At 36.0% G+C, this 27202-nt stretch overlaps 6 protein-coding genes across 10 annotated transcripts; 4 read left to right on the forward strand and 2 right to left on the reverse strand.

Moving 5' to 3' along the window:
• Positions 1 to 2295: 2295 nt before the first annotated feature.
• LOC116112259 (60S ribosomal protein L35) lies at positions 2296 to 4235 on the reverse strand. Its single transcript, XM_031398416.1, has 4 exons — positions 4138 to 4235; positions 3903 to 4038; positions 3347 to 3503; positions 2296 to 2616 (listed from the first exon to the last, which is right to left on the reverse strand). Exons 1-4 carry the CDS (start codon positions 4139 to 4141, stop codon positions 2542 to 2544), a joined length of 372 nt encoding a protein of 123 aa, XP_031254276.1. The 5' UTR covers positions 4142 to 4235; the 3' UTR covers positions 2296 to 2541.
• A 6276-nt stretch (positions 4236 to 10511) lies between these two features.
• LOC116112258 (caffeoylshikimate esterase-like) lies at positions 10512 to 13132 on the forward strand. Its single transcript, XM_031398415.1, has 8 exons — positions 10512 to 10783; positions 10872 to 10904; positions 10993 to 11119; positions 11203 to 11349; positions 11441 to 11571; positions 12209 to 12346; positions 12451 to 12549; positions 12634 to 13132. The coding sequence occupies exons 1-8, from the start codon at positions 10781 to 10783 to the stop codon at positions 12907 to 12909; spliced, it is 954 nt and encodes a 317-aa protein (XP_031254275.1). The 5' UTR covers positions 10512 to 10780; the 3' UTR covers positions 12910 to 13132.
• Positions 13133 to 14607: 1475 nt separating this feature from the next.
• Positions 14608 to 17191, forward strand: LOC116112272 (caffeoylshikimate esterase-like). 4 transcript variants are annotated; one of them, XM_031398429.1, is made up of 8 exons: positions 14608 to 14943; positions 15033 to 15056; positions 15176 to 15302; positions 15422 to 15568; positions 15646 to 15776; positions 15905 to 16042; positions 16615 to 16713; positions 16801 to 17191. In XM_031398429.1, the coding sequence occupies exons 1-8, from the start codon at positions 14941 to 14943 to the stop codon at positions 17029 to 17031; spliced, it is 900 nt and encodes a 299-aa protein (XP_031254289.1). In that variant the 5' UTR covers positions 14608 to 14940; the 3' UTR covers positions 17032 to 17191. The 4 variants fall into 4 exon arrangements, with proteins under 4 accessions (XP_031254289.1, XP_031254290.1, XP_031254291.1 ...); XM_031398430.1 differs by having other exon boundaries at positions 15905 to 16030; XM_031398431.1 differs by having other exon boundaries at positions 15220 to 15302.
• LOC116112271 (spliceosome-associated protein 130 A) lies at positions 16954 to 22023 on the reverse strand. 2 transcript variants are annotated; one of them, XR_004125196.1, is made up of 4 exons: positions 18878 to 22023; positions 18091 to 18582; positions 17301 to 17567; positions 16954 to 17191 (listed from the first exon to the last, which is right to left on the reverse strand). XR_004125196.1 is itself a non-coding variant. In XM_031398428.1 (3 exons), the coding sequence occupies exons 1-3, from the start codon at positions 21887 to 21889 to the stop codon at positions 17430 to 17432; spliced, it is 3642 nt and encodes a 1213-aa protein (XP_031254288.1). In that variant the 5' UTR covers positions 21890 to 22023; the 3' UTR covers positions 17252 to 17429. The 2 variants fall into 2 exon arrangements, 1 of the variants encoding a protein (XP_031254288.1); XM_031398428.1 differs by lacking the exon at positions 16954 to 17191 and having other exon boundaries at positions 17252 to 17567.
• Positions 22024 to 23089: 1066 nt separating this feature from the next.
• Positions 23090 to 23815, forward strand: LOC116112234 (dirigent protein 25-like). The gene has a single exon (XM_031398392.1). It carries the CDS (start codon positions 23090 to 23092, stop codon positions 23813 to 23815), a length of 726 nt encoding a protein of 241 aa, XP_031254252.1.
• A 1300-nt stretch (positions 23816 to 25115) lies between these two features.
• LOC116112268 (dirigent protein 9-like) lies at positions 25116 to 26388 on the forward strand. The gene has a single exon (XM_031398425.1). The coding sequence runs from the start codon at positions 25127 to 25129 to the stop codon at positions 26219 to 26221; it is 1095 nt and encodes a 364-aa protein (XP_031254285.1). The 5' UTR covers positions 25116 to 25126; the 3' UTR covers positions 26222 to 26388.
• The last annotated feature ends 814 nt before the right edge of the window (positions 26389 to 27202 follow it).

Here is a 27202-nt window from a genome sequence, read left to right on the forward strand (position 1 = left end):
CAGATTTGGCCGTCAGTGACGGCCAAAGAAATGGTCGTTGTTAACGATTAACGACGGCCAAAGATGGACTTTTGCGGTCGTCGACGGCCAGATCTAGCCGTAGATCTAGATTTTTTTTACCAGATTCGTGGTAGATCTAGCTGAAAAAGGCCATATCGACGCCCCTATCTACCAGATCTGATCGGTCTATTTCGTAACGCAATTTTCTGGCCAAATTCCAGCAGATCTAGCCGTAGATTTGGATTTTTCCGGTCAGATTTATGGTGGATCTAGCTGGAAAATGCCATATCAACGCCCCACCCGCCAGATCCGACCGGTCTATGTCATAACGCAATTTTCTGGCCAGATTCCGACAGTGGTGACCGAAATCTGGCACTGCGGGTGGTGGGGGTATTTTTGTTATTTTATAAAAATTTTATATATTAGGGTGTTTAGTTAAATTAGCAAACCTATGGGGTTTTATACAAATTTTTAAATTTTATCTCGTAATACTCTCTTATTCAACTACCTAATATTATTCCCAAAATCCTTCCAAAATAATAAAACAAATAGACCCTAAGATGTTTTTCATATTTTAAATAGCTTTTTCCGGGTCTTTTTGGAGACTTTATATTGGTTGAAATAAAAAAATAATAATTAAATTATTGCGAGTAATAACAAAAAAGAAAGCCTCATTCTCAATCATAGCTATTGATTATGACCTTAGATTTGGTAACCAAGAATGCTTCAATGTGGCTTATGTAATACCATTTACCCATCAAATATTAAATAAAAAAAATTATATTCATTTTATTATTTTTATAATTCACCAAATAACAAACAAATGAATAATGGAATATAACCAAATTTTGAACATGTCAAGACCAGAGGATACGTCAATGGAAAGTGGTTTTGTATAAGCAATATGTAGCTTTCATATAAGCAACATATGAGAATAACAAACCCAAAACACAATTATATGGCTTAGTATTCATTGATGATGGGTGATTATATCTATATGCGTAACTTATATGATATTATGCACTGTTTTAAAACCCGACCCGAGCCTTGACCCGGTCAAGGGCCTAGGTCCCGGGTTGATCAGTCCAACCGGTTGGACTGGTGACGTTATTATAATGATGTCAGTTAAAAAGCAAAACGACGCCGTTTCAAAGAGGGTATTATTGACTTTTCAAAACTTATAAAGAAAACCCTAAATTCCTTACTTTTATTCATTTTTCCCATTTCTTTCTCTCTTCTTATGCCGTCTCCCTTTCTTCTGTCCCTTGCTTCTTTTTTCGATCTACCAGGGCTATCGTTTAGACCTCAACGGTGTAGGCTTCCTCGTTGCTCCGCCATGATGTAGATTTCGTGGCTACTCCGCTACGGTGAAGGCTTCGTGGCTGTTGGATCTATCCACCACAGTGAAGGCTTCATGGCTGTTGGATCTATCCACCACGGTGAAGGCTTCATGGCTGTTGGATTTCCTTTTTTCCATTTTTTTTTCTCTTCTTCTGCCGTCTTGTTTCTTCTCTCCCTTGCAATTTTTTTTTTTGGATCTACAATAGCTAGTTGGCTACCTACGCACCTTGTTGGCTTTTCGACATCTTTACCTAAGGTTTTCTCAGAAATATTGACTGGGTTGCAATTTGTTGGTTGGACTGTTTGGTATTTGCTATAATCATTCTTTTCCATCCAAAATGCCATGAATTTAAATTTTGAAACTATAAAATGTTGTGATATGTTTAACGGACATTTAAATTATGATAAAAATTGAAGATGGAGTACCAAAATTAAAAAAAGGGAAATTGTTTTAAGGATTTATGGTGACCCTGTTGTGCCACCGATCCGATTGAATCCACGGTTTGTCACTATTCAACCGATCCAAATCTAGTTCATTCCAAGTTAATTGTTAAAAGTGGGTTTAGAAGGTTTCCGGACCAGTGTTGATGCCAACTCTCGATCAAACCGGTTCGACTGGCCAATCCGGGTTTTAAAACAGAGGTATTATGATTTATTTACATGTTCTTTCTCCAGATGAAAACTCTGGGAAAAAGCTTGAGAAAGCCTTGGTTCTTATAGATAAAAAGAGATGCAAGAACCATCTAAAAGTACCTAGTTTTTAACAATACGAGGAAATTGACAGGTCAGTTTCAACAATAGTGAGAAAATTGGAACATCAGTTCATGATTCAACAGTCGAATTCATCACTTGATTCGATCAAGGGTGTATGAACAATCAAATTGCAGTGGAAAACTGTTTAGGATGAATAACGGTGGACATGCATAGCATTCTTCAATGGAGAACAAAAACTAATGAAACTTTACCAGAAAAAAAAAGCATTGAATAATAGCACAAGAATAGAGTCTTTCTCGTAATTGCTATTCCATCAGAAACTACCACCCTGGTTTGAGTGCTATGCACCCTTCCAGCTTACACACATAAAACTGATCCACAAACTCAAATTTGCAAAAATAACATTAAAAAGTAACGAGTCAAAATTTGTCAAACAAATGGGTCCATAACTGCATGATACCAAGATGTCCTATAAAAGATCCTAACTTACACCTTAATGGCATACTTCCTCATAGGGAAGTACATCTCCCGCTTCTTCTCCCGCTCTGTCTTCAGTGATGTCTGGCAAACAAAACAGAAACCCCATATTTAGAGATAATTACCCTAAATGACATTAAACAAAGAAGCTTCAACAGATAAGATATCAAAGAATGCTTCTCTTATCCTTAAGTCAAAATATCAAATGCCGCAATATAACACATGGAAAACAAATATAATTGGAGATAAACTCCCCCAAACTGAAAAATGTATTTCTCATAGAAAGGAACTTTAAAATACTAAACCATTATTCAATTGAGTAGATATTATGTTGAATACCTCGTCAAAACACAAACAAACAAAAAAGGGAAGTGCACAACATACTGCACATCACCCAAAATATTGTTGGAACACAACATATTAACAAGGGAATCCTACAGTCAAAACAAATAATTTGTGTTTCCATCCCCATAAATACATAGATCCAAAACTAGGCCACATATATTTGTATAATACAGTTGCAAGTTTATATGTCATCAAGAAAAGAATAAATACAGGAATCCATTGACTGACATAAACGTAAAACCAAAACAGATGCAACTTTGGTAGCAAGAAAGTTCAAAACATCTCATTACAACATAGCAGCTCTGAAACAAAAACCCAAGAAAAATCATTTATAAACCAAGGAGTTTCAGCATTGCATGTGCCCATTGCAAAGCATTAAATCATAAATCAGAATCCAACCAAGGAATCTAACACATTCAACAGAAAAACTTGTAAATACAACAAAACCACAAAATAAGGGTAGAAATACCTGGTGCTTTGTAAGCCTTCTCCTGATTGCCCTGGTCTTCTTGGGACGCAGATCAAGAGGCAAAAGCTTCTTGTTTTTGTAAGCCTCCCTTAATGCAGCCTTCTGCTTCTGTGAAATAACTGTCAAAACCTGTGCAATTGACAACCTCACCACCTTGCTGCATCCAGAACAAGTCAAATCCAATCAAACACAAACAAACAAACAAACAAAAAGTGATAAAAGCAAACTTAGAATTATTTACATCAAATACACATTAAAAGAAGAAACACCACATCACAATTTTTAAGAGACACATCATTCAACATAACATTACCATGTAACAACCATTTTCGAAATATTTTTCATTACTTTCTGAAAAGATATCAACCTTCAATGTTAATTATTTAGTTAATTTAGTTAAATATCAATAACAAGATTTCACTTTAAATTTCAACCTATATACATTCCTAACAAGACAACAAAACAGTGCCCCTATCTCAGAATGATACAATACACAACTTAACCTATCAATAGACAAATGTATTAAAGTTTCAACGAGAGCGGAAAAGAAAATTACATCTTGGAGAGCTTGTTAGGAGCACCGCCGGTGACTTTAGCGACGCGAAGGAGGGCGAGCTCGGCCTTGAGTTCTTTCAACTGGTTCAAGAGGTCTGCCTTTGATTTCTGCCTAAGCTCATGCACCTTGATCCGAGCTGTATTCATTTTTCACAAAAACAAAAACACATGTTTTCAGAAATACATAAAACAAAAACGGAATTAATCCCTCAAAGTGCTATGAGTTTGTTGCTTACCCATTGCTTTGTCGTGTGTGTGTGAATGTGCAGCGGCGGCTCTCTCTTGCTCCGATCTGAGTGTGTGGATATGAATGAAACCCTAAAAATGAGAGTGAGGTTTAGGCTTATATATCAACCGGGCTGAAGCATGGGCCGGGCTTGGCTGGGTTCAATTTTAGGTTTTTATTTTATTGGGCTGTGGTTTCTTGATTGTAGCCCACTTAAAATCACTTTCATGGGCTTATGGGCTTCGTTTTTGGCCCAGAAGTTCGAAGATCTCTTGACCAATTTCAGTCTTTTCAGATAATATTTTCAAGTTATTTCAAATTGAATTTGTGATATTCATTTATAATTAACTATTTATTCATTATAATTCAATAATTTAAAATTTACCTTGTAATGGATTTATATATAAAAAAACTTGTATCAACAGTTTGAAGTTAAAAAATTATGCTAGAAAAATGTAAAAGATGTAAAAGATAGAAGGGAAATTATAGATAAAAAAACATCAATGTTCTGAGAACCGGATTGGGTCTTAACCCGGTCAAGGACCCAGTTCATGGTCTGACTGGTCTGACTGGTCGGCAGATTGGTGTTGTCAGCAATCAATTTTTTTTAATTTAATTAGTCCCTTAAATTTTAATATATTGCAAAATGCCCCTAAAAATTGTAAATTAGTCTCTAAAAATTTAATATATTTCAAAAAATGTCCAAAACAAACTAGTCTCTAAGATTTTGAAATACTACAAAAACACCCTTAGAAAATAACAAATTAGCCCCTACAGGTTTAAAATACAACAAAATCCCCCCTAAAACCTGAACCGGACCAAAGAGGCTACTGGTTCCCAATCCGACCAGTTTGACCAACCGGTCCAGTCCGGTTTTTAGAACACTGAAAAATAAAAATCTAAACTTTGTTTTAATACAAGATTTTCAAAAGCATGATAACAAAAAAGAAAAGGAAGAGAACATTGAAAACATGAGAAATATTTTTAACATTGATGATAATGTATAATAAGTCAATAATGCACAAATGGTGGACCATTCCCTCACATGATTTGATTACTTTTATCTTCTTCACCACTAACATATATCATTATTTTGACTGCAAGATTAAAGAGTCACCTTTAACTAATTAATCTATTTTTATTTTTTTTTTAATCAGTGATTAATCTACGCCGTAAAATTTGTCAAATCCCTAACCAAATCCTCATCTAGTAAAGTATCCTGAGTCAAGAACATGACATATTATTAATTAATTAATAAAGAAAATATATAATTTATTTATTGAATGATAATTACCTTTCGACTAAGCCTTCACCATCAGTATTAATACCATTGATAATTCTTCAAGTTATCAAGGCAATTAGAGAATTATATCATAAGAAATGTCTTCATCCAAATCCGATTGTGTATTAGACTTTATGTTAAACGAAATTCAGGGAAAATATTTAATGTAAAAGACTATCCCAAATACAAATTTTTTTCTTGCAGTTTGTGGATGCATGATTTTGACACCAACGATTCGCATGTGTAAAGTGTTAAACAATTCTTAGAAATTACACGTGAATGATTCATGAGAAAAGTTTATGGTGCTGAGATTATATACGTTTGATGAAACATCAATAAAAGATTGACAAGAAAGGTTTTTATAGTGGCTTGAATGCTTAAACTGAACCCTATATCCACTATTATTTTATTATTTTCTGACTATTTTTCTGATATTGCCTATAAGACGTACAAAAATGAAGAAACACTTTGTTTACAGAGAAAAAATAATAAAGCTCAAATGTTTGTCTAGCTCTCATATGCTCAGCCAACCAATTTTTCATGAAGAGAGATGCACATTTACACATTTGAGGTCAATGTAATAAGTGCTTTTGCAAATTGTCTTGACACATGAGGATCACTCTTTAATCTTTATCTTAAAATGAGATAAGATTGATATAAAATATCTCTTGGAGACGGTTTGGGTTTTTGACAACTAATACCACCTTATCTTTAAGTGTTTGTTGAACTTTGATTGGTGGTACTGGCATTAATGTGTATTTTTAACAGAAACACCCAATCCCCCCCCCCCCCCCCCCCCCCGGGGGGGTTTTTGGAGTGCATAATTACACTTTAAAAACTCATGTCTTAGATTTAAATGGCTGTCGAATTATAGGCTACAGTCTCAAACGGAAAAGCTCGAACTATGCCTGGCATAATCGGGTGTTAAGAGCTAAGGCTGTGATCTGAGAGCTTGGAGCTATCCGAAGCTAAGCGCGATCTGATAACTAACATAAAATGTCCAGTAGATGAATTCCTGGAGAGAGCTGACGTCAGAAGCCCAAACGCACAGCTTAGAGGCCTTAAACGGACAAGCCAACTTAAAGCAACCATAACTTTTGATCCGGAAGGAGTTTTGGAGCCTGTTAGATATCCACGCAAAGCTTGTTTTGAGCTCTACATCATGGAAATGGGGGGTACCTAATTAGGGCCATTTTCTGGCCAAAATCCACAATTTCAGCATGTTTCAGGACTGTTTTGAGTTTTCTACGCGTTTTTTCTGATGCTGGCAGCTAGTCACGACCTGAGAACTGGTCGCGATATGAGAGTTGAGAACACAACATGAGGTTGTTCGCAATCTCAGAGCTGAGAGCTTATCGTGATTTGAGAGCTAGGAGCTGATCGCCATCTGATAAGGACTCGACTTGAGAGCTTCAGGCGTGCGATCTAAACGATCTACAGCATGCAATCTCAAGCAAATGAGCGAGTTATAAGCTCGATTAGAGAGTATAAGGAGCTCGATATGAGTGTAAGAAACTTTGATCTAAGAACTCAAGAGCTCTTTGCAATCTGAAAGCTTGAGAGCTCTTTGCGATATGAGAGCACAAGGAGTTTGATCAAAAAGCATATAACACAAAGAGTTTGATCAGAAAGTGCGAAGCTTGATCTAAGAACACAAGAAATTTGATCAGAAATAGTGAAGTTTGATCTGAGAACTTGAGATCAGTGATATAAGCGCTCGAAAGCACGATTTGGGTGCTCGAAATCGCTATCTGGGTGCTTGAAAGCGGATCTAAATGATATGAACACGTGATCTGAACGATCTTGAAAGTGCGATCTACGTGCTCGGAAGCACAATCTGAGAGCTCTGATGCTTGAGATTTGCGATCTGACCAAGTGGTTTAAGAGCTCTGATACGTGCGATCTACGATTTGACCACGCGATCTGATAGCTCTGATGCATGTGATCTGCGATCTGGCCACGCGATTAAAAGCTCTGATGCGTGCGATATGCGATTTGGTCACGCGATCTGAGAGCTCTGATGCTGTGATTTGCGATTTGAGAGCTCTGATGCGTGTGATTTGCGATCTAGTCACGCAATCTGAGAGCTCTGATGCAAAACATGCTTTAGTATTTTGACGATAACTTGAGCTGTAGACCTTGGATTTGGAAGATTCTTGGACCATCGGAAAGCGCTATAACTATTGTGCTTATCACATTGCTAGATTAATACTTTATCAGGCTCATATTTTCACATATGATAACGTGAAGATTTTGAGGTTTGCTGGAAAAACATGGAGAGCTGATGTGAATCATGCCCTTCCTCTAGTGTTAAACTGTTGATGCGTGATTTTAACACCAACGATTTGCACGTGCAAAATACTAAGCTGTTCTTAAAAATTACATGTAAATGATTCATGAGAAGAGTTTATGGTGCTGAGGTTATATATGTTTGATGAAAAATCAATAAAAGATTGACAAGAGAGGTTTTTATAGTGTTTTGGATGCTTAAAACGAATCTTACATCTACTTTTATTTTATTATTCTATGACTATTTTTCTGATATTGCTTGTATGGCGTACAAAAATGGAGAAATGTTTTGTTTACAGAGAAAAAATAATAAAGCTCAAATATTTGTTTAGCTCTCATATGCATAACCAACCCCTTTTTCATGAAAAGAGGTGTCCATTTATACCTTTGAGGTCAATGTAATGAGTGCTTTTGGAAGTTGTCTTGATTCGTGAGAAGCACTCCTTAACATGGTTGTCAAATCGTGTATCGTGTTGTGTATCGAAAACCTAATTTTTCGAATCGTGTATCGTATCGTAGGATACGCCTTTTTCAAAAAAATTAATAAGATTTTTCTAAAAATTAATATCATTCCCATGATTAATTAACAAATTTTGTAGTATTATTGACTTTAAATTATGGTATTACATAATCAAAATTAATCACAAAATTAATAATTTATATCATTTCCTCTCAACTATTCATATCATTTCCAAGATCAATGTCAATATCTATAACTCCACTTATGTTATTATTATCATGCAAAATGGGCAACAGATCTTCCTTTTCACTTTCTCTATGCATAATGGGTAAATTTGGGTAGGTTATCGTGAACCGGGTTGGGTGACCCGGATTCAGCCTGAAATTTTTTTTTGACCTTTGGCCCAAATTAATAAAGTCGTATCGATTTGTACCGATATTTTTAAGGATACAAACAGATACGTATCGTATCGTAGGATATATATATCAACGTATCAAATTGTTTAGGATAAACTTTCTGATACGTATCGTTGACGACCCATATCGAATCGTATCATATGATACGTATCGCTTATCGTAGGATACTAACAACCATGTTCCTTAATCCTTATTTTAAAATGAGATAGGATTGATATAAAATATCTTTTAGAGGCGGTTTGAGTTTTTGACAGCTAATACCACCTTATCTTTAAGTGTTTATTGAATTTTGATTAGTGATACTGACATTAGTGTGTATTTTTGGCACAACACAGTTGTACCCTCATAAAACGGCTAGGAATTTGTTATCTGGGGATTGGATTGATAGATAAGAGATGTGTTTTCTAGTTACTTTATCGGGGATAAAGAAGAAATAAGTTTTGCTTTTGCTTTTGCTTTTGCATTTCATTGTCTTATTTGATTCCCTCATTTGACATTTGCAGCAATCTCCCTGTTTTGAAACCTCCGGGGAGGCCAGAGATAACCCTACATAAAAGCCCACTTTATAAATTAGACAAATGAGAAGTTTTAGGTGCAAAGAAAGTCAAAATATTTAAAAATGAAATGGAATTCAAAGAAATACAAACCCATGAATGCTTCTTTCATCATGCACAAGTGGTAACACTTGGAAATTAAATAAACCCAACTATATATATGTCACTTGTTGCTTTGAAGGAAGACATGTGACATCTATATTGACTTTCCTTTATATACATATGACCTTTCCCTTTCATTTTTTTCTCTCTCTCTTTTTTTTTTTTTTTTTCCAATTCAAAATAAGAACATTATATTAATTGAAAAATAAATAAATAAAAAGGGTCTCTCTCCATGTCATTTAGTGGGAAAATTTTACTGATAAAACACAAATAATTGTAGACAAAAACTGGAGAAGGAACCAAACATGAAGGTCCACTCAATTGATGCAGGGCCTGCAGTCAAATTGGGTAAATATGAAATTATCGATCAAGACAAGCCAGATAATTTGATCAGGGCCACAGAATCTGGAATCAATCAGGGATCCTTATCTCAAAAATCCAATCAAAATTTATCGCTTTTACAAATGGACATTTATGCTTAGAAGTTCTGAAACTTATCAGAAATAATTAGCGCTTTTACATTTTCCAATTTAGCCTTTTAAATATGAAAAATGTGATTGCTTTTCCACTGCCCACTGCCCACAAATTAATTATTAAATCTATTTTAAATATTTATAATTTTAGGATAAATTTATAGTAATAATATTTAGGAATTAGGATTATAATATTATTTTCTCGAAGCATCCGAGCTGAAGCGTGCAACAGTGACATAAACGTGGTGAATTGTATAAGGTCAAACCTGCCGTCTCCCACTCTCTCTCTCTCTCTCTCTGTACTTTTTTTGAACTTGTACGCGCTCCCAACAGCCGTTTAACTATTTATCTCATCACTACTTATTTACATGTAATTTCAATTTATAAATATTTAATTAATTCCTTAAGATGATACCAGTACAGTCAACACTTCTCTGAATAATTACTTAATTATTTTTTAAAAATTAATCATCAAATCTCATTGTTTAATTATACTCAGATTTTAAGATTTTTTTTTTCAATTTAAAATTAGATTTATTAAAATATAATTCAATGACCCAGTTGAAAATTGAAAGAGCCATTAATACAGTTGGGCCTATTCAAAGTCCACTTACACAAGTTGTATATAACAGTTAATTAATTAACTAATCAACCTGATTATGACGTAACAAAAATTAATTAATTACTAATAATAGGATTATTATATAAGATAAACTTACTCCCGCTCTTGTCACATTCTTTGAACATTACAAACTGTTAACTGTATAAAATAAAATATAACTTATTCTATTATTATAATTTGATCTCATCTGTCAAATTTATTTAATGAACCATGAACTTGAATTACAAGTTAATTACTTTATATTTAGGGTGATTGGTGTTGTATATAACTATATATAAATGACCTTTTACCTTTCTTCTTTCTTTGTATCTACGTCTTGAACTTGTTCTTTCGTAAATCCATGCACTAACGGAATTTTCAAATTACGGTCACTGTCTTTCCTTTCCTTCTGTTCTAACTTTCTCGCCAAACCCTCTGTAAACCTTTCTTTTCTTTCTCAAGAAGAACGTTTCTTCATGGTTTGTTTCTCTTTTTTCTCTTATTGTCTTGTTGTTTTTGTTCGTTAATTTTGGTTTCTGATGTTGGTTTTTTTTTAAACGATAACAGGCTCGTGAAATTGGTGATATAAAGTACGATGAGGTTGGTGAATAGTGAGATTTTTGATTGTTTTAACTACAATCTGTTTGTTTTTGTTTTGTTTTGACTAATTTTTGGATGAATTTTACAGGAGTATGTTTTGAATGGTCGAGGAATGAAACTGTTTACGTGTAGTTGGGTTCCTTTTAATCAAGAACCCAAAGCTTTAATCTTCATCTGCCATGGCTACGCTATGGAGTGCAGCATCACCATGAACAGTCAGTATAATTACTATATACTTCAAGCTAATTATTTCATCATAGTTGAAGGCTAATTAAAAAGTGTTTATTATCAATTCCAGGCACTGCAACTCGGCTGGCAAACGCAGGTTTCGCTTGTTATGGAATAGATTATCAAGGCCATGGAAAATCAGATGGGTTGGAAGCTTATATCACTAACTTCGACGATCTGGTTGATGATTGCTCAACCCATTTTACTAACATATGTGGTTAGATTCCATTTTTTTCTATTCAATCCAGTTTAATTTTCTCATATATTATGTGGGGTTGAATTAATTTTCTGAAATATTACGATTTCAGAGAGGAAAGAGAACAAAGGGAAGATGAGATATTTGTTGGGGGAATCCATGGGAGGATCCATGGCTCTTCTTTTACACAGAAAGAAAGGAGATTATTGGGATGGTGCTATCTTGGTGGCGCCAATGTGTAAGGTAATGAGCTATGTCATGTGATCTGTCTCTTCTCTCTGAACCATCATCTGTCTCTTTTGTACCTATTCTTTTGATTAGTAATTGTATGGTCCTGCAAAATTGGATACAGTATGTTATCCTTGTTTTATACATCAAACTTTTCATTAACATATATTATTGATTCGGTAGAGTGGAAAAAAAAAATACTAAATTTTATAGAATAAAAGAGAATCACCCAGTTAGAAAAAACTGCAATTTTGGTCCTCAATTATTTGGCTTCATTAGTTGAATGGTAGATGGGAAAGTGATATTTTTCAGACTTTATAAAAATGGACAATTTTACTTGAGAGTTGTTAGGCAAATGTTTCAACTCTTATACAGATTGGTTAAATGTCTCTGTCTTCGTCGTTTTCATTTAATTATTATTATGTTCTGTCACCATCTTTATTTTTATATTCAACTAGAGTAAAATAATAGTCAACTTTCTTTTTGCTGATGTTCATAATTCATATCATAGCTGACTTTTATAGTGGACGTTTAAAAAATCTACCCTTATGTTGATCCAGATTTGATTGTGTTGTGAACAAATGAATAAAATGAATCCGGGGAAAAAAAGGGGACTTCTTGATTTTAATGCATTGCCAAAATGTAATTGCAGATTGCTGATGAATTGAAGCCACATCCTGTTGTTATCAGCGTTCTCAACCAGCTTTGCAAGATAATCCCAACATGGAAAATTATCCCAACTCAAGATATAGTTGATGTTGCATTTAAAATGCCTGAGGTTAGAGAAAAGGTATAATAATACTCTCTGGAATAAGGTTTGCAGAATGAATTAACGCTTCATTCTTTCTTGTATAATGGAATTTGACTCTGTTTAGTAATAATCTTAACCTACAGGTTAGAGCAAATCAATACTGTTACAAAGGGCGTCCGCGGTTGAAAACTGGTCAAGAACTTCTCAGGGTCTGCATAGATCTCGAGCAGAATCTTCAAGAGGTTTTCATACTCTTTCTAATCAATCTCTGGTTCATACAGTATACAATTAGAAATGTTGACTTATTTCTGGTGAATTACGTGCAGGTTGCATTACCATTCATGGTTCTGCACGGAGAAGATGACAGAGTGACCGATCCAGGCGTTAGCAAGCAACTTTATAACGTAGCATCCAGCGCGGACAAGACGTTAAAGCTTTATCCGGGGATGTGGCATGGTCTGCTCTACGGCGAGCCCTTGGAAAATATCGAGATTGTATTCAGAGACATTATCCATTGGTTAGAGGAGAAAGTTTCCATGGGAAATTCAAGACTGGAAAGGGAGCTTAAACATGCTCATGATGATTTAAAAAACAATGTATAAAAGTTTATTCTGTAGATAAAATGTGATAAATTAAGGCATTATAGGGCTCAAAGAATATGGCAAACTCCCCAAGCTAGCTTGAGATTTGGATAAAGTGTTGAAAGTTTGAGATGGGGTCAGGCCTGGCATCTTTAGTTAACTATGCAATAACTGTATTATTATTAGTTTTATGAAAAGATTATCTTCAAGAATTGGTATTAATCAAAACAGTTTACTTCCTGAAGCATTTCTTCTGTTCAGTATTTTATTGACATACACAGAATTGAATCTTTTGTCAAAATCTAGTTTATATGAAACCTGTGGTCCATCTTTGTGATTCACAATTGAAATGACATTAATGGATGAAAGAAGATAATGAAAAATCTTATTATAGACCTCAATTAATGTTCTGCATCTCTTCCTTAACGTTTGGTCCTTTAGAGTAAATGCACATATTCCCACCCGAGGTTTAGCAAACTTTGAAGTTGATACTCCTAGTTGCATTTATTCTAGATTCTTATTCTTAAACTAACATTATTAGTGACTATTGGGGTAGCATTATGAGTGACATTATGAGTGAGGCTAGCAAGTGAAAATATAAGTTTTCTAGAGAAGGTTGTGGGAAGTCCAATAGTAGTCTTGGAAATGATTTTGGACTTCTGAATCAGTTGAAAAAAAGCCAAAAACTACAGGCTTGGATGCTGCTGATAGGGGTGTTCAAAAGAACCGATTGGAACCAGAACCGGCGGGTACCCTGGGTTTGGTTCCGGTTCCTACCCAGAACCAGTCGTCAATGGGTAGGTTCCGGTTCCAAAATTTTGAAACCGGAACCAGGAACCAGGAACCAAGACTAATATAAAATAAAATTAAAGATTAGGAGGGTTAATAAAAACTTTTATAGAAAAAGTAATGTGAATACATTTATATTTATATTTCATAACATTTAAAGTAAGTTGGTTTGACTTTTGAGAATCTACCTTTACAAAGTAATAGAGTTTATAATTTTGAATTTATTATTTGTAATTTTATTTTTGTTAACAAGTGCCAGGTAGGGGGGTATTTGTAAGTTTTTAAGGGTCTTTTTGCCATTTTAAAAACTTTTGGGGGATCATGAATTTTACAGGATACCCAGAACCAGAACCGGAACCGGAACCAGAACCGGAACCATTGTTACAGGTTCTGGTTCTGGGTACCTAGGAACCGGAACCATCGGTTCCGGTTCTGGTTCCAAATTTCAAGGAACCGTCGGTTCCGGTTCCTTCTAAAAGTGTAGGGTACCTGGAATCGAACACCCCTAGCTGCTGACATGAGCCCATCTTCTGCCAAAGAAAGTGGCAATGCATTTTAGTGTGCTAATGTACGTCGAGCTAAAGTGAAAAGTTGAGAATTTGTTAAAATAAAGGAAACAACGTTACTTTAAAGGTGAGAATCTGTAATAAATATAACTAGAGGTATCAACTTGAGATGTCGTTAAACCTTGGGTGGGAATATGTCATTTGCTCGGTCCTTTCCTTGATTTTATTGTTTTATGTGCGCGAATAAAATGGGCCGCTTCTTGTGCACCTTCTTGATAAGTTTGAGATGGGAAAGCATCAAAAAGGTATAAAAAAATGTGTTAATTATCTCTTCTTACCCATTTTTGCTGTGTTTGTTGTAGTGTAACAATGAATATAAAACGGGATCTAGATAAATCCAAACCATTTTTGGCTTTCATCTTAGTTTGGTGGATGTTGAAGGCATTCCGTTATAAATTGGGTGACAGTTGAGATTTTTTCTAAATATATGCACACTTAAATATGTGTAAAAATAAAATTTGCAGTCCATATTCTTCAATATAGATAGAGCTTCTGAAAAGCAATGCTGTCGCGCATCTTTCTCTTCATTAGCTGGACATTTCTATTTATGAACTTTCATCAACTCTTCAACAACAAGAAGAAGACTAGAGATAAAACTTCTTAACATTTTAATTGTGTAAATCTAATCAGAATTTTATTTTCAGAAAACAATAGTCTATTATTGGCTTCAGTACTGGAATCCTGAAGACTCTTCTTCATGGTATATCTCTCTCTTTTTGTTTCCTTTTTAATTCTTTCGTTCGTTTGATTTTTATGTTCTTTCTCATTTGGTTGATTTGATGTTTGTAGGCAGACAATGTCAAATACGATGAGGTTAGACCAATTTATAGTGTTCAAACTTTTATAATTTTTTTTAGATTTCTTAAATTTTGCCTTGATTAATAAATTATTATTTACCATCTTTTAAAATTACCAATGAAATGGTTCTTCAGGAGTTCATTTTGAATTCTCGAGGCCTGAAGCTTTTCACATGCAGATGGCTTCCGGCGAGTCAAAAACCGAAAGCTCTGGTCTTCATTTGCCATGGTTATGCCATGGAATGCAGCATCACTATGCAAAGTCAGTACCTCTACTTCTAATATACCATCAAAATGTATCCAAAAAAAAAAAGAAAAAGAAAAAAAAATCCCATTAACAATTTCATTTTGTATATAATTTGTGTGCAAAAATATAATTAGGTACTGCAATGCAACTTGTAAAGGCGGGATTTGCAGTGTATGGGATTGATTATGAAGGCCACGGAAAATCAAGTGGTCGGCAAGGCTACGTCCATAACTTTAATAATCTCATTGAAGACTGTTTTAAACATTTTACAGAAATATGTGGTAAGTTCTAACTTGAATTAATTATCTCATTATAAACTATACATTAATCAAACATGTCACAAAATTCATATTGCCAGAGAGGGAAGAGAATAGAGGGAAAATGAGATTTTTGTTAGGGGAGTCAATGGGAGGAGCCATGGCTCTTCTCTTACACAGAAAGAAACCAGACTTTTGGAATGGTGCAGTCCTGGTTGCCCCCATGTGCAAAGTACGATCCCTTTGTTGTGTTGTTTATTTCATTGTTCTCAAATTGGCATCAAAATTTAGTGTAAAAACAAGAAGTAAAGAGCATTTCCAGGACTATTAATGGTATTTTTTTTTTCTGGTTTAATACAGATTGCAGATAAAATGAAGCCACATCCTTTGATAATCTCTATTTTAATTATGGTTTGCAAGTTGATTCCGCAATGGAAGATTAACCAAAATAAAGATATTATCAATATTGCTTTTAAAGAGCCTCAAGTAAGACAGCAGGTGTATATTTAATTTTTGTACCCTTTTTTTCTTCTTTGTCATTACTATGAATCCTAACATATGGCTAGCCTCCAAATCTTCAAATGTTATAATGTTGGGTTTCTCGTAGTTTTCTTTCAAACTTTCAACTTACCCAGTTATTTTACCATTCATCTTAATCTTTTTATCTCTCAAGTATTGAATCTTGGGCAAGGATTTGGTGGAATTACATTAAATAGGTAGCATTGGTTTAGCATGAAAGTTTAGAAATGGATCTTCCAAATTAATTTTGACATGAGGGATTGCACATTCCCCAATACTTCAATGCTTGAAAAACAGTCGAGTGTTGTCTTCGGGCTGTGTATAGTTTTGGTGTGATCATAAAGGTTCCATACTTAGAATATCAGTCCACCACCACAATAATCGAACCACACCCCTCAGAAATTGGCAATGTAGTGATGAAGTCCATGCTAATACTCACCTAAGGTCTCTCGAAGTCCGCAATGGCTCTAGCAATCCTCCCGGATGTTTATTCTCCGCCTTGTCTTGTTGGCAAACTAGACAAGTCCTTACAAACTGTTCCATCTTAACAGGTTAGAGAAAATAAATATTGCTACAAAGGGCCCCTTTTCCTGAAAACTGCCTACGAATTTCTGAGAGTTAGCACTGATCTTGAGAAGAGACTGCAAGAGGTTTCTCACTTTACATAATGCAAATGTGCTATCCATTATACAAATTATGAAAGGGATTCTTAATCTATGTGGGTTGAATTATTACAGGTGACACTACCGTTTCTGGTTCTCCACGGCGAAGACGATAGGGTGACTGATAAAAATGTGAGCGACCAACTGCACAAAGTTGCTTCAAGCAAAGACAAGACCCTGAAGCTGTACTCAGGAATGTGGCACGGTTTGCTCTATGGAGAGCCACAGAGGAACATTGACATTGTATTCAAAGACATTATCAGCTGGTTAGACAAAAGATGTTCCATAGCAAATTCAAGAATGTAGAAGAGATTATTATTAGCCCTTTATTCTGAAACGACCGTAGTGATTTTAGTTTCAAGTATGATTCTTATTTGGTGGTTCTTATAACAATTTCATACCAACTTTAAGATGTGAGTGCTGCGACAGAACACGTATTCGATTGAATGCGGCGTCAAATTTGAACCTGAAACGAAGATACGGTACGGGATCATCAATGAAAAGACAATATTGGGTATTTAGAGAATTCAAGAGAAAATTAATAATGTTTGGCACTCATTAAAGGGTAGTCATACAGAAAACATTGAGATTTATCCAACGTTAAGAGCTAATATCCTACTCCCGCAAATCTCCACACTCCTGTCTATATATACAACAAATTAACTGAGGTAACAACAACGAGGTCCGAGCAAACAGCTCCTTTCTCAAACGATCCTGTTTCTAATTTCTTCAAGTTTCTTAAGGATCTCCCCAGGAGTCCTATCCAATTCATCAGCAATTTTTCGTTGCAAATCCAGTGGCAGCGTAGGGAACTGTTCACATAGATCTCCATCAATCACATCCTGCAAAATTGTCTCAAATAATCAGAGCATTGTTAAACTTATCAAACCAGAAAGTTAGAACAATCAAATTAGGCCTTTAAGACTCTAGTTTAGTTCATCATACAGCTAAATGCACTTCATGGGCATTTAGACATACACCAAAATCCACTCATTCAAAATTGAAACAAATCAAAATTCAGTATTCCTTTTAATGATTCAATATGGGGCTTAATGATGAACAAAATAACGGTGACATTCAATTTTTTCTGCTCATTTCCAATATTGAGTACTCATCAGAAATTGGAACAAGCAATGGTCTTAATGAAATTAAGATTAGATTACAATATACATTTATCATGATAGTGAAATAACGGTGGAAATTTTTATGCAACACTACTTCATTCTCACTCCCAAAAGAAAAGAAAACAGAAGAGGGAACACAAAAAAATTAAGGATAATGAAGTTTAAAACCAATTTTAATTGCTAATGGCTTTTGAGACAAGTCATTTCTTAATAGCTCATTTTAGAGAACAGATGTTATTACCTTCACAGGGAAATATGCAGATCTAAAAGCCATGTGATCCCGTCCACACAATGGTGGGTGTTCTTGCCTCATATGCATCTCCAGGTGAGAAAAGAAGTCAACATCATCCCGGGAAGTGAATGCAAGCAATGCTCCTAAGCTCCCCATAACAGTCCCATAAATGATGCACTCTCCACCACCTGGAACCAGAGATGCCTTCTGCATGGATGTGACCACATCACCAACATGAAACTGTACTATCTCCTCTACTTTGTTGGGAGCTCCATTGAGTCTCCCCTGTTCCCATTTAATCTTTCCACCAGTCGGATCTTCTTCTATCTCATCTGAAACATCCTGTGGCAGTCGCACAAAATAGACATTCCCAAACTTGTCTGCACCAGCCACAGTGTCAAAATCTATATGGTGTGATGCTGTAACCCATCTTGGAACACAATCGTCGGCAAAAATATAGAGTTGATTTTCATCCCGTCTATACTTGCAGAAATGGAATGACTGCAAAAACATAATTAAAATTAAAATAAAACAATCACTGAATAATTCAGCTTACATGTGACCACTTTCCAAACTATTAGAAAGTAAAACTCAAGAAAAAACGCCAAATATATGAGAAACTTTACAGGTGACAGACAACATGAGAAGCAGTCATTTAGCAAATTCAATAACAAGAATTTTAATTAATTTATCAAAACATCACACACTTCCACATAAATATATGAACAGAGAAAAGAAATTAAAACAATATACAAAAACATAGAAAAACTAAATATATCTCACTCAGAAAACATACCTCTTGAATATCACCTACATAGATTCGATCACGATAGGTATGAATAGAAACGATAGAGTTAGGGAACAGCTTATTTTCACATTTTCTAAGCAACCTCTTCTTCCCCAAGTCATACAATCTGAGAACATTTCCTATTCCAGCTAGTAATCTTCCCTGAAACTGGCATAAAGCAAGAGGAACACCTTCCACTTGTGTCTTGTGCAAAAGTTCAAGGCTTTTCCCATCTTCCAAGAACCGATAAATATGAATGTATCCTGCACCTATACTTCTTTTGGGCCAAAACTGCAGTCCTTTTGCTGTACCAACAGCTAAAAGGGTTCCATACTCCTTATCATGAAAATTGACAGTGCATACACTGAATGCAGCTTCACTGTCCTGAAGCTCCAGCAGACAAGTTGTATTACCTGTACGAGGGTCAAGAACTCTGATGCAAGAAACCCATTTGTCCGACTCTGCCTTAGGATAACCATACTGCTCATCAGAGAGGGGATCATCTTTATTCTCATCATCACCATTTTCCATCTGGTCCACATTACCATTTCCATTTTCCCCCATTCCAGCGGCCTCAAAGCATTCCTTCTTTGCAGCTTCACGCTCTTCTGCAGTGAATGCTCCTTGATCACTCTCAATAATTACTAGCAATCTCCTCTTAGGTTGAAGAACAAACTTTCTGGGGGTATACCTTAAGGGAATGGCAGTTTCATTAAACGTTTCTCCAAGTTTCTCAATAGTAAAAACCCTCAATGCATTCCCTGCAACAGAAACGACACCTTCCACACACTGATCAGATGAAAACGAAGCAGCATATTCAAGAGTCTCATAGGAAAGAGGTGTTAAAAGGAAACATCCTCGGTGAATATAGCCAAGCCAGGGTCGACTAGACAAACAAAGCATTGCAGCACGGCCTCCCACAACAACAGAAAAGAGCTTTGGCGGTCTCAGCCCCAAGAACCTGGAACGGGAATCTGAAAGCTGACCAGTCACCATATCAACCACTGTTCTAAAAAGAACCCCGTTCTGCAAACCTGCATTGAGGAAAAGACTAGCAGGGTGATCAGCACCATCCTCCCCACCAACTGATGCCTGAACTTCAAGAAAAAGGAGAGATTCGGGAGGCGATGATACACTTTGGACACTAAGAATCTGCATGCAGTCATCAGGATCCAACGATAAGATACGGACTGTGTTGTCATATGAACCAACTGCAAGAAATCGGGACCTCTGCCTTCCTTCTGGAACTGGAGCAATGTCCAAACAAGCCACATCTCCAGACATTTCATGCTTCTCCACTTCCATCAGTTGTCCAGTCATATCCACCTCAAAATAAATTAGCTCCCCTCCACTTAGTGCAATAACCACTTGAAGTCTATTGGAGCCAACCTTAACAATCGTCCTCTTTCCAGGTGTTCTCCACTCATTAATACGCCCATCTTCCCTAATATGCCTAATGCCACTGGGATGAACTTGCATTAGAGAATCATCACCAATCAAAGAAACAGCAAGTGAAGGGGTTGTATCAAGGAACCCACTATCACTAACTTCTTCAACAGTTTCACCAATTGAAAGCACAAGAGTTGCATTGTTAAAAGAAACAACGATATATGCATCAAATTCATCATTTAGATTCTTTTTCACAGTCCAAACAGCACTCGGGACACCAGGAAGCTGAGACACAGCCATCTCACTAACAGCCAGACCAGGCCTCAGTATCCTAAGTGATGAACGAGGACCACGCCCACATAAAGTAAAAATCTGAGGTGCTTCCTCCTCGAACAAATTTGAAATCTTCATATCCATAATTGGCATCAAACTCTCAACTTGCTCAATCCTAACAAGATTCTTGAGCCCTCTAGGCTGGAAAAACACAGGTTGAAATCCTTCTTCAGTCTCCATCAACGTAGCCGAGGAGGCTTCCACATCAGGGTCAGCCCCAATTGCCTGAAACTGATACAAAGCATGGTTGCCAAACTCTGAAGCAGCAAACAAATACCCCGATTTCAGCACACACATCGACGCAGACACAGGAATAGTATCAAAATACTTTATCTTCAACTCACTAACATGCTCATTGTCATGTTCTAAAGTAACCTTAAATATGTCCCCATACTCTGTCTGCAACAAAAAGAAAAACAACGATTTCTGCCTATGTGTGGCAGCTGAAACTATCAAAACTCCACGTTCGGCTGGCAAATCAAGACGTCTAGGAATAACAGCCCTAACATCTGGATGACCCTGATTCTTATAAATCACAAAATTCTCAGCACAAACTAAAACCCCACTTGGCCCATCCCCTCCTCCAGGCACTGTAACTAACATATTCGCCCCATTATCAACCGGTTCAGACCATTTTCGTGACACATGATTAAGCCCTAAATCTAATTCATAAAATGTCAATTGCTTTTGCGCCTCGCTCGCAGCTTGACCAGTTGAATCCTGGTCAGCCTCAGAGTAATCCAACTCAATTGCTGCGAAAATTGGATTATCGAATCCACAATCAACACCACATATAGAATAAACAATAGTGTGAGATTTATGAGCTTCTAATGGAGATGAAATAGTTAATCTAGCAGCAGTATCTCTATTCAAAACATAAACTAATTTCTGCTTCTCACAAGCACCAATCATAACGGCACGACCTTTTGGGTCAACAGCCAAATACTGACCCGGAACGATCCGGCGACAACCTGATTTACCGAAAGTTTCTTGGTGGACTTTATCGAAGACATTTCGTGAAGGATTGTACTCAAGAATAACGATCCGACCCGAATCTGACCCGACAACGATGTAGTCCTTCTGAGAGCCGGTGAGACGGAACTGAGCGAGGGAGCGAATGGCACCGAAAATGTCAGTGGAGAGAACACTTTCGATTTTTCCTGAACTTTCGGGGCGGAGAAGCTCGAGGATTTTGCCACGCGCGACGACGATTTCGGGGGTTTTGGTTCCCGAGAAGTTGCCATTGATTGCGCAGAGTATGCCGGTGGATTGTTGCAGAGTGAGACTGTAGAGATACATGGTGGTTAGGACTAGGGTTAGGGTTTTCGGAAGAAAATAGTGGGAAGAAGAGGGGTTAGGGTTTTGAAAAGGAGGGGGAGGAGAGGGATAAAAGAAAAAACATGAAATGTCGGTTAGTTTTTAGTTATGTTATAAAAAATTGCAGGAATTAGTTATCTTAAAACATTTCATCGTAGTATAAATGCAAATTAAAAAGGGCGTGGTTGATTTGTGATTTACAAATGATAAAATTATTGGAGTTTTATTTCTAATATTTGAAAATGTTTTGGATATAATATGAAAAGATTAAAAATTACAGAAAATTATGCAAACGATTTTTAATCGTTTTTTATTTTACACTAATTTTTATAATTGTATTCGAAAGTTATTTTTTTAAAACAATTTGATTCATTTCTACCCAACATATTTTTATAAAATTTGTTGCTTTTTTTTTTTTTTTTTGGTAATAAGGTATCTAAACCAACTTACATGCACCTTAATTAATCTTTAAGGTTCATTAAACGCTTTATAAACCCAAAGAATTAGGTAAGTTACAATGTGGTAGATGGTCTCAAAGTTCGAACCTAGAAAATTAATCATCGGGATTTATTGAATATCTTACAAATCTATAGAACTAGGTAAGTTATAATGTGATAAATAGCCTTAAGGTTGAAACCAAAAAACTCAATGAAATAAGAAATCTTTTTGACTGTCAAGCCAAACCCAGGTTAAATTTGTTATATTTCTTATTTTCAAAAACAAAAAATTATATTTAAATTTTATATCAACCGGAATAGATTGAGTTGAAGAGTTAAAAGTGAAATTTATTGAGAAAAAAGGATTAGGGTTTCCAAGAGAGAAAAAGATAGGTGGGATTAAAATTAAACTAGAACAAATATTTGCTTTTAGTAATAGAATTACATGGTCCAATTGTTAGTCAAATGCTGTTAAATGACAAATTTATATATTATTTAAAATTTATGATAATTTTGTTAACATAAAATAAATAACTCTTAAGATTAATTTATGCCAAGCAAATATATGTACTTGATAAATTATAAATTCATACACTATTATTAGTGTTATAATAAGAAAAACATGAAGTCACATAATTGATGATACCAAATACATACTAACAACTCCACCAAAACCATAACCAAACCTCCAATTCTCTCACTTATAATTGAACAAAAGTTACCTGAAAGCTAACCATTCCTGAAAATGGCGAAGCTCCCATCTACCATAGCCTGGTTGCTCTTACTGATGTCTATCATCAATAAATCATTCTCAGCAAGAAACCTGGGAAACTCAACTCCAACCCATCATCACCACAAGCATTTCAAGTTCACATTCATCATGAAAAATGTCCTCAATTTCAATGCCACTCATCCCTCATCAAAGCCTGCAACTACAACAGTCACCAGTCAGCTGCCATTTCCAAAGCCCTTAGGCTTTTTCCCTCCTGATGGAGGGATCCCTTTGCCCCAATCGGACCCCTCAGTTCCGGTCACCGGATTGTCAACACAAACTCAAACACTTGATGTTTCCAACATGGGCCTGTTTTTCCCAGCTAGAGCTACTCTCCAGGAATTGGAACTTGGCACACTCATGACAATTGATGAGGACTTGTTTCAGCGTTCAGTTTATGGTTCACAAGTTCTTGGAAAAGCGCAAGGGATTTACGTAGCTAGTTCTGAAAATGGAACTAGTCATATGATGGCTATGGCAGCGACTTTTGCTGATAGTGAGTTTAAGGATGGATTGCGATTTTTCGGGGTGCACCGGAACGATGGAGCTGAGTCTCATATTGCTGTTATTGGTGGCACTGGAAAGTATGATGGTGCAAATGGCTATGCAACTGTTAAAGCTGTAGATGCAGGCTCTGGGGATTCCAGACAAGAACAGAAAGCTAACAAGTTCCTTTTGTTCAATGTTTATCTCAGTTAGTAATCCCTCAAGGAAAACTGATTACTCCTTGTTTCTCTTAGCTCTTGAGCAGAAGAACTGCAAACTATAGTATTTAATTTTTGGGAATGTTAAGATTTTAGTTATAAAGAGATCGTTATTATCACTCATGTTTAAGATTGAGATTCCAGGCAATTATCTTTCTGTCATCACAGCAATTCTTTAATGAATTCAGTATTGTTCTGAAAGAATCCTTGTTTTTCAAAATTTTGCACCATCAATGACAATTCAAGTAAATAATACTGAAAAGCCTAATCTGTGAAGTTTAGGTGAAACAGAACTCAGATGTACTTAAATGGACATGACCTTGACATCTTTTTCATGGGAAAAACTTAAAAGAGTATTACACCATCTTAAATTATTTGCCCTGATCAGCTCTTGTAATTTTAACAATGGAGAAGCCCAGATACAATTTAGAGGCTGCAATATTAAGTTAGTCAAATTATTTGAAGAAAATTTGAACCGTCACCGTTAGAGTTCGTGAGTGTTGGAAGGAATTAGTAGCTATTTGTTTAAATGATCATCTTTTGCATAAGATGAAGGGATTCGGCTAGGCAGAATATAATGAAATAATTTGAAATGCCATGAATGTACTTTTTTTTTTTTTTTTTATTTTTTGTCTGAAACAAAACGTGTATGAAGAGGGGTTGACCCCATACCCGATAGAGAACATTGTGCCCGCTCCCCTCCGCCCTTTTTTTTTTTTTTTTTATTTTTTGTCTGAAACAAAACGTGTATGAAGAGGGGTTGACCCCATACCCGATAGAGAACATTGTGCCCGCTCCCCTCCGCCCCACTGCACCTATTTCGGGACTGAAGCTAAGGTTAGGCAGAATATAATGAAATAATTTGAAATTAACCCTTGGGGTTAGGTGAGAATATTTTTCAAGTGTTCAGGAAGAAACTGATCTCAAATTCAAGAGTGACAAAAATAACTATTCTTTAAATTAACGTGATTTGTCAAGTTTCTATTGAATCTCAAAATTGCAGAAGCAAATCAAGTCATTCTAAATTCTAGTAACAGTTATCAGTAGAGTTTCGCTATAATCTTGATTTCAGAAACAACCAAACCAATTAAAGAATGTTCAGTACAAGAATAAACAAACCGCTGATAGAATTTAGTTTGCAGCCAACAACTTCATCATGTAGGGAGTAGGTTTTTTCAACTAAAACACAACACTACATAACCAGCAATGCAACAGCTCCACTTCTTCACTCAAAGACTCCTGAAACTATATATACATCACAAATTCACTTCCTTCTCCATCAAGCCTTACTCTTCCTCTGAACTCAATGGCTAAAGCTCTCCTATTCAACTCCAAGTCACTCAAGGCAACAATCTGCTTCCTTTTCCTTGTCATCACTCTGAAATGTGTCCACTCAGCAAGAATCCTTGATGAAGTGGATCCACAACCCCCAGTCATTGATGACACACCCCTACAATCCACTCCTGTTGCAACAACTGTTCCTCCCACCACTCTGCCTGGTGGCCAATTTCCTGGCACCGCCCCCGCCGCCATGCCGGAGGAAGATGACGATGACGCTGACCCACCACTTCCGGAAGAAGCTGAAGCCCCCACTGTAGTTACGCCACCTGTCACTACAACAACACCTGTTGATAACGTGGCAGCAACATCAGGTCCTACTACCACTAGTGCCACGGTGGCAAATCCTGGCACAGAAACCGCACCTTTGTCCTTCTTCATGCATGATATCCTAGGTGGATCCCACCCATCATCCAGAGTGGTAACCGGGATCATTGCCCAAACAGAAATCAACGGCATACCTTTCTCCAAGGCAAACAGCAACATCTTCCCAGTCAACGGTGCGACCCCACTTTTGAACCCAAACAACCTTAACGACATTATAAACCAAAACAATGTTCCTTTCTTAACCGGCCTAAACGGAGCGCAACCGAACACTGTTTTACAAAACACCGCCAACAACAACGTTTTCAACAGTGACGACAACCAGCCTTTTGTCTCCGCCGGGCAGCTCCCTCCGGGATCCTCCCTTCAAAAGTTGATGTTCGGTACGGTGACCGTGATTGACGATGAACTAACCGAAGGGCACGAGCTGGGGTCAGGTGTAGTTGGCAGAGCACAAGGGTTTTACTTAGCCAGCTCTTTGGATGGCACTAGTCAAACCATTGCGTTGACCGCATTGTTGCACGGTGGTGAACATAATCACGAATATGAGGATACCATTAGTTTCTTCGGGGTGCATCGAACAGCGTCGCATGAATCACAGGTTGCGGTGGTTGGTGGGACTGGAAAGTATGAGAATGCAAAAGGGTATGCGACGGTTGAAACAATTCATCAAGAAGATCAGCATACAACGGACGGTGTTGATACGATTGTGAAGTTTAGTGTTTACCTTACTGAGTAATGTGTTTGTTATTGTGATTATGTGTGTTGCAGTTTAAATTATCTGAAATTGAGTGATTATTGATCAGAAGTCTTGTTATATCAATCCTGTTGTAATTAATTTATATAAGGTTGAAGTCCTTTATGGGTTAAAGTTGGAGTCCTCTTGTTAGTTGTTACCTTTTTAACTGTGATTATAAACTACTTGGTTTTCATTTTCACTAATTTGCAATTGATTATTTTGGCATTTTTATTCAGGGATTCGGGATACCTTATGATAAAAGAAAGTAGAAGATGCGAGTATTCATTGAAAAAAGAAAAATCTCAGACCCACTATATTTATTGAACTTCGGAACAATTAAATTTATAGAACCTTGGAACAAATTTAAAAAAAAAAAAAAAAATTTGAGTGACTTCCGGGTTGGATTCATAACCAATGTGAAAAACAATGGTAATTGCAATAATTTTGCTTAATAAATAAAAACAAAAAAAAAAAAATTGTTTTCTCATAAGATAGTTTGGAGAACTTTGTGTATTTAAAAATATTTAGGATTGATGGTGCGATAGGTGAGGGCATTAAAGTCATTTAAACCGATTTGGTTAAAACTATGATAAAAACTCTAGTAGAGGTTGAGCGTAATTACAGTACTTGAGGGTGCTTATCTGGTATTCAGCAAACTTAGAGTGCATTTGGTTAAGAAAATATTGTATTATTGGGAATGTTATATTAAGTGAAATATTGATTACTTTAAAGATTACTAGAAATATTTAGGAAAATGTATTTGGTTAGGTTGAAATAAATTTGTGGGTATATTATATTTATATGTTTGATTGGAAAAATAAATTGATGGGTAAGTTATATAAATTACTAAATTATCCTTCTATTTTAATATTATTAAATTATTATTATTTTAGATTTTTTTAAACCCTTTACATTTGTTAATTTATCTAAACATCCTCACAATAAAAATTTAAAAATTAACTAAAGCATCCTAGTCACCCA

Source organism: Pistacia vera, unplaced genomic scaffold (genome assembly GCF_008641045.1).
Source record: "Pistacia vera cultivar Batoury unplaced genomic scaffold, PisVer_v2 Contig658, whole genome shotgun sequence".
NCBI classification, from domain to species: domain Eukaryota; kingdom Viridiplantae; phylum Streptophyta; class Magnoliopsida; order Sapindales; family Anacardiaceae; genus Pistacia; species Pistacia vera.

Excerpts from the sequence above, each read along its gene's own strand:
- LOC116112259 (XM_031398416.1), bottom strand. Across the intron at positions 3,504-3,902 it reads CCTAACAAGCTCTCCAAGAT|CAAGGTGGTGAGGTTGTCAA; the intron begins GTAATTTTCTTT and ends TTCTGGATGCAG. Across the intron at positions 2,617-3,346 it reads GAAGGCTTACAAAGCACCAG|ACATCACTGAAGACAGAGCG; the intron begins GTATTTCTACCC and ends TTTGTTTGCCAG.
- LOC116112258 (XM_031398415.1), top strand. Across the intron at positions 11,120-11,202 it reads GTGCAGCATCACCATGAACA|GCACTGCAACTCGGCTGGCA; the intron begins GTCAGTATAATT and ends TATCAATTCCAG. Across the intron at positions 11,572-12,208 it reads TGGTGGCGCCAATGTGTAAG|ATTGCTGATGAATTGAAGCC; the intron begins GTAATGAGCTAT and ends ATGTAATTGCAG.
- LOC116112272 (XM_031398429.1), top strand. Across the intron at positions 15,777-15,904 it reads TGGTTGCCCCCATGTGCAAA|ATTGCAGATAAAATGAAGCC; the intron begins GTACGATCCCTT and ends GGTTTAATACAG. Across the intron at positions 16,714-16,800 it reads TTGAGAAGAGACTGCAAGAG|GTGACACTACCGTTTCTGGT; the intron begins GTTTCTCACTTT and ends GAATTATTACAG.
- LOC116112271 (XM_031398428.1), bottom strand. The coding sequence starts at position 21,889 with ATGTATCTCTACAGTCTCACTCTGCAACAATCCACCGGCATACTCTGC. Across the intron at positions 18,583-18,877 it reads ATGTAGGTGATATTCAAGAG|TCATTCCATTTCTGCAAGTA; the intron begins GTATGTTTTCTG and ends ATGTTTTTGCAG. Across the intron at positions 17,568-18,090 it reads CTGCATATTTCCCTGTGAAG|GATGTGATTGATGGAGATCT; the intron begins GTAATAACATCT and ends ACAATTTTGCAG.
- LOC116112234 (XM_031398392.1), top strand. The coding sequence starts at position 23,090 with ATGGCGAAGCTCCCATCTACCATAGCCTGGTTGCTCTTACTGATGTCT.
- LOC116112268 (XM_031398425.1), top strand. The coding sequence starts at position 25,127 with ATGGCTAAAGCTCTCCTATTCAACTCCAAGTCACTCAAGGCAACAATC.